Source organism: Otolemur garnettii, unplaced genomic scaffold (assembly GCF_000181295.1).
Source record: "Otolemur garnettii isolate 467f Iridium unplaced genomic scaffold, OtoGar3 scaffold00303, whole genome shotgun sequence".
NCBI classification, from domain to species: domain Eukaryota; kingdom Metazoa; phylum Chordata; class Mammalia; order Primates; family Galagidae; genus Otolemur; species Otolemur garnettii.
Genome location: NW_003852698.1, coordinates 181998 through 187997, shown reverse-complemented (window position 1 = coordinate 187997; position 6000 = coordinate 181998). Strand labels below are relative to the sequence as shown.

General features: G+C 44.9%; 2 protein-coding genes across 7 annotated transcripts in view; one reads left to right on the top strand and one right to left on the bottom strand.

Annotated features, from left to right (window-relative positions):
• Positions 1–2984, bottom strand: part of RARS2 (arginyl-tRNA synthetase 2, mitochondrial) — a 77388-nt gene extending 74404 nt beyond the window's left edge. For all 3 annotated transcript variants that reach the window (XM_012813800.2, XM_023508984.1, XM_023508985.1), the window contains exon 1: positions 2934–2984. In XM_012813800.2, the coding sequence (XP_012669254.1) occupies positions 2934–2969 (36 nt within the window). In that variant the 5' untranslated portion in view covers positions 2970–2984. The remainder of the gene's footprint in view (positions 1–2933) is intronic.
• A 35-nt stretch (positions 2985–3019) lies between these two features.
• The window catches only part of ORC3 (origin recognition complex subunit 3), a 69176-nt gene continuing 66195 nt past the window's right edge, over positions 3020–6000 (top strand). For all 4 annotated transcript variants that reach the window (XM_023508982.1, XM_003803426.2, XM_023508981.1 and 1 more), the window contains exon 1: positions 3020–3192. In XM_023508982.1, the coding sequence (XP_023364750.1) occupies positions 3169–3192 (24 nt within the window). In that variant the 5' untranslated portion in view covers positions 3020–3168. The remainder of the gene's footprint in view (positions 3193–6000) is intronic.

Sequence of the window (6000 nt, the reverse complement as noted above, 5' to 3'; positions counted from 1 at the left end):
CCACAACACCCGGCTATTTTTTGGTTGTAGCCATCACTGTTGTTTGGCGGGCCCAGGCTGGATTCGAACCCACCAACTCAGGTGTATGTGGCTGGTGCCTTAGCCGCTTGAGCCACAGGCGCCGAGCCTGGTCTCTAACTCTTGAGCTCAAGGGATCCTCCTGCCTTGGCCTCCCAGAATGCCAGGATTATAGGCATGAGGCACCATGCCTGGCCTCTTCTAATTTCAGATCATTCCTCAATGACTCCATATTTAAAGAATATGTATCTGCACAATTTACATAGCCAATTCAATCTATTGGATTTTATTTAATGATCAGATTCACTTTTTGCTTTCACAAATTAAACACCCTAGTGTATAGGAAAGATCTGATTTTGAAGTTAGATCTCTGTTCATAAATCAAGGATACAATTTATGACTGTGGCTTTGAGTAGGTTATTTAATCTCTCTGGACCTCAATGGGTTTGTTTGTTTAATGTTAATACTTCAATGTCACAGGGTTGCCATAGGGCTTAAAAGTGAACGTAAACTATCACAAATACATATTCAATAAATGTTAGTTCCCGTTTCTCCAAGTTATCTTCTTCACAAGGAATAGTCTTTCCAATACTAAACGCATTATGTTTCTTATCCTGGCACTATATTAACATGACTTTATTACTACTTTGCCTTCACTGGCACAACTTTACTATTCTAGGAGACTCCTGCCAAAGATGAGAGGTTCTGGCATAGAATGGGGTAAGGGTGTGCAAGAAAGGAGAAGTCAGTCCAGTGACAGGGAAAGACTTTAATGGGGCAATGGAGACTGACCAGGAGTCAGGTCAGCTCCCACACAGTTGCCAAAGGCTTTTATTAGCCTCATCAGTATAGCTAGACAGGGGCAGTGAGTTCAGAGTAGAGCTGGGGGATATTCCCAGTATGGGTCTGGATTAGGGACCAGGATATGGGTAGAGTGTTTCCAGGAATTCTGGTCTTGAGGCACTCCAGAAATCTAGGGAGTTTTTTGGTTTCAAACCAGATTTTCTAAATGGTTGCACTCCTGTAAGGGTTATGAGAAATCCTTTCTCACAATCGTGGCACTATCATGACCTAAGGCTGAAGTCCAAACTACCTTCCCAATGTACTGTCTACATTAACATGACTTTATTATTACTTTGTTTTCATTAGCATAACTTTACTATTCTAGAAGACCCCTGCTCAGAAGAATAACTGGATTGTTCACTATAGGAATCTTCTGAAAAATCTATTAGGTCAATAGAAGGCATCAGAGTTCATGTCTTAAGGCTTCTTGCACTTGACTTGCTATGTCAAGATCAGTGTCCCAACCTAATCAGCGATCTCCCCTCTAACTCCCTACCACTCTCTGCTACTGAAAAACCACCTTAAACCATACTTCCCATTATCAATAACATCTCACCTCACTTTCCCAGTTTGAGACAATAACAAAGCTCTGTGAGGTGATATTCTTCCTTACCCTAGCAAGCAATAAACTCACCCGTGACTTATGAGAAATTACCATTAGAAAGAGCAGTACATACAGGGGTCCTCAAACTTTTTAAACAGGGGGGCCAGTTCATTGTCCCTCAGACAATTGGAGGGCCAGACTGCCGGCCCTGGGATGAGTCCGCTGCTAAGCAGGACAGGCAGCAGCAGCAAAAACACCCGGCAGGCCGGATAATTGTCCTCGGCGGGCCACATGTGGCCAGCGGGTCTTAGTTTGAGGACACCTGATCTATAAGCTTAAAGACAAAGCCCAAGGATTTCTCCACAAATGTCTAGAAACAATATAAAAATGAGCTAAGTTAAATTACATACTAAGCAAAATATGTCCATTAATAAAAAGGAAATGGTTTATCAAGACCACAATAGCGGGGCAGCGCCTGTGGCTCAGTAGGTAGGGCGTCAGCCCCACATACCTAGGGTGGCAGGTTTTAACCCAGCCCCAGCCAAACTGCAACAACAACAACAACGACAACAAAAATAGCGGGGCGTTGTGGCGGGGACCTGTAGTCCCAGCTACTCGGGAATTTGAGGCAAGAGAATCACCTAAGCCCTGGAGTTGGAGGTTGCTGTGAGTTGTGACTACAACACTCCACTGAGGGCATAATGTGAGCCTCTGTCTCTAAATAAATAAAAAGACCACAATAGCGAGTTCAAGACCAGCCTGAGCAAGAACGAGACCCTGTCTCTACTAAAAACAGAAAAGCTAGCCAGGTGTGGTGGTGGGCGCCCGTAGTCCCAGCTACTCCGGCGGCTGAGGCAGGAGGATCACTTGAGCCCACCAGTTTGAGGTTGCTGTGAACTGTGATGCCACAGCACTATAGCCTGGTGAACAGAGTGAGACTCTATCTCAAAAATAAAAGATCACAATACCAAGTTACCTTGCAAAATTCACAAGTGGCCAATTAAATCTTAAAAATTCTTTTTGACGAATATCGGATTTGTATTACCATTTCTAATACCCTTCTTCCTTACAGACCTGTTCAAGTATGAATCTGAATCAAGAAAAACTGGGTCTCCGATATCTCAAGTACCTTGAGGAATTATGAAAAATAACCCTAGGACAGACTGGAGAAGAAATGCCAGCTTTTAAATTAGACCATTACGATGGCGATTCGGATCCATTATCAACTTCACTAAGTATCGTGAACCCTAACTTCTTACAGGGTCCAGTCACCACCTAATGACTTTCCACTCAGGGAAGCATCCAAACAGCGGGCGGGAAGGCGACAGAGATCAGCACCTCTCACAGTTTTCCCCGACCCTCTGGGTTGGGCTGTGCCGCAGCAGCAGCTCCCGAGAGAAGGTGGCGGCAGCAGACAATCCGGCAGAACCCGCCCTCCCGCCGACTGAGGCCTGGCCCGCAGCGGCGAAAGTACTTCTGATTCTACTGCTCCGCGGGCCCCGCCTCCTCCCCGCTCCGGTATCCGTACCTGACCCGCGATGGACCTGCGAAAGCCGCAAGCCATGACTTAGCCCCCAGGAGCGTGGCGGCCCGGCCCCCGCGGCCCTCCTCGGTCGCCCCGTCTCCGCGCGCCGGAAGCCCGCCCCGGAGGAGACGCCAGCCAATCAAAGGACCGCCTGCTCCGCTGCTGACCTCTGCCCTGCGGCCGCGAGGGCGCGCGGGAAATCCCGTGCGCGTCTGGAATTCGCTGGGCTGCTAAGATCATGGCCACGTCCTCGGTGTCCAAGGTACCTGGGGGTGCACACTGGGGCTCTGATGCTGCCTGATTTGTCTTTGAAGACAGGATGTAGCAGAGGTTGAGAGAAGGGAGCACCGAACTGAGTTGAGGCGTCCTTGCCCCCGGTCTGTTTTAGGCCAAATGTGCTTAGGGGGTGAGGACCGGGATCTGGTAGGTGGGGATCTGACTGATACCCCTAGGATGTACCTGGGTCTCTTCTCCTTTTTCCCTCATATAAATTTTTGCTGAGAGCCAAGCACTCGGTTAGGTACCGAGATACACTGGTAAACAAAATAGACTCAGTTTCTATAGTCAAGAAAGACATTAAACACATAACCTGAAAGTTTACAGATTGTTGTAAGTGATAGCAAGGAAAAAAGTTATAAATGAGAGAACAGAGGAGTGGGGAGAATCCAGTACAGATTGCCAGGGGTCACCGAAGGTGTTTTTTTTTTTTTTAATTTTTATGTATTTATTTATTTTTGAGACACTCTGTGTTGCCCTTGATAGAGTGCTGTGGCGTCACAGCTCACAGCAACCCCCAATTCTTGGTGCTTAGGTGATTCTCAGCCTCCCAAGTAGCTGGGACTTCAGGCGCCCCCACAACGCCCTGCTATTTTGTTTTTGTTGTTGCAGTTTGGCCCGGGCTGGGCCCTACTATATGGGGCCAGTGCCCTACTCACTGAGCCACAGGCGCTGCCAGCGAAGGCTTTTTGAAGAAGGTGACATTTGGCTGAGACCTGAAAAATGACTAGAAGTTACACAAAGGATTGAGGGGCAAGAAGGCCTAAAGAACGATGTTCTTTGGCCCCCCCAAATAGAAATAAAATGGCACATTAAAAGAATCGAAAGATCAGTGTAATCCGAGTTGAGAAAGCGGGAACGTTATGAAAAATGAGAATGAGAAAGTGATACAGTTATGTACATGAGAGGGAGTGCATATAGACCTCAGATGTGCTGTCTAGAGAGCAAGGATTTGCAAGACATAGTGTAGTTGGTCTGAACTAGCCGATATGGTAGTCACTAGCTACATGTGGCTATTTAAATTTGAATTAAAATTAAGTAAAATTAAATAATATTCGTTCGTTTCACTGGCCATATTGCAAGTGCTTAATCACCGCATATAGCCATGGTTACCAATTGGCACAGATATATGACATTTCTGTCAATACAGAAAGTTCTATCAAGCAGTGGTGCTCTGGGGCATTAGCTTTTAGTTCTATCATATGTATAGCAGGGAGCCGCTGAAGTTGAGCTGAAGTGAAGCTGAAAATGCAGATGAAGAAGCTGCAAAGACATTTTCCCCTATATTAAAACAGGAATTAATAGATCTGATTTTTAATTTGATTAAAATGGTTTTTGAGTCCCATCTGCTCTGGAAGTTGAGACAAGAGGATCACTTGAGCCCACGAGTTTGAGGTTGCTGTGAGCTAGGCTGATGCCATGGCACTCTAGGCTGGGCAACAGAGTGAGATTCTGTTTTAAAAAAAAAAAAAAAAGGAAAGAAAAATAAATCCCTATTTTGTAAAAAAAAGAAAAGAAAATTTGTTTACAAGTAACATATTCTAAGAGTACATCTCTAGGAGAGAGTACAAGCCTTAGGGTTTATGGTTACAAAGGATTGGCCCTGATGTTAAGTGCAAATGCTAGAAGAGTTTAACTATACTAGTTCTTTTATAAAGATTAGTATTGTTGGCTCGGCGCCTGTGGCTCAAGGGGCTAAGGCGCCAGCCACATACACCTAAGGTGGCAGGTTCGAATCCCCAGCCCAGGCCCGCCAAACAACAATGATGGCTGCAACCGAAAAATGGCCAGGTGCTGTGGCGGGCGCCTGTAGTCCCAGCCACTTGGGAGGCTGAGGCAGGAGACTCACTTGAGCCCCGGAGTTGGAGGTTGCTTTGAGCTGTGATGCCATGGCACTCTACCCAGGGGGACAGCTTGAGGCTCCGTCTGAAAAAAAAAAAAAAAGAAATTAGTACTGTTTTTGTTGGTTTGTTTTAACTGGTCTATTCACTAATGCTAGTTATTGGAAAAGCACCTCTTAATTTTGTGTATCTTACAAAAAATGTAAGATTTTATTTTTTCAGGAAAACATTTTTGGCATCTATAACAGAAATGCCTATATTGAGATCATTATGAAGTGGACCTCACATAAATAGGACTATTTCAGGAGTTCATGGAACTTTTAGCTTTTTAAATTTTTTTTTTAAAGCTATCTAAACATTTTTGCTTTCTTTTCTCATGATATTTTCTGGTCTTTTGCCCTCTTAGACTTCATCCTCCACGTGAAAGACCCATCATTTGCCCAGCAATTCAAAGTGGTTAACCAGATAGCTACCAGTACTTTAGGTTAGAATCCATTCTGGGCATTCTTTGTATCTTACTCCTTTGAAGCCCTTTGTATTTTACTGAGTTGCAGGTGGATTCTGGAAAGGAGGCAATGACAAGCTTATGATACCACATGCTTTTTCTAAATATTCATGTGTAGGTATGTTACATAGTTCCACTAGTTGCAGATATAAGAATATAAGGGCGTGGTGCCTCACACCTGTAATTCTAGTAGTCTGGGAGGCTGAGGCAGTGTATTGCTTGAGTTCATGAGTTCGAGACCAGCTTGAGCAAAAGCGAGTCCCCATGTCTACTAAAAAGTAGGAAAACTGAGGCAAGAGGATTACTTGAGGCTGAGTTGGAGGTTGCTGTAAGCTGTGATGCCACCACACTCTATCCAAGGTGACAGCTTGAGACTCTGTCTCCAAAAAGATAAAAATAAAAAATAAGATCCACTTATTAATTTGGAAACTGTAATCCAACTGGCCAC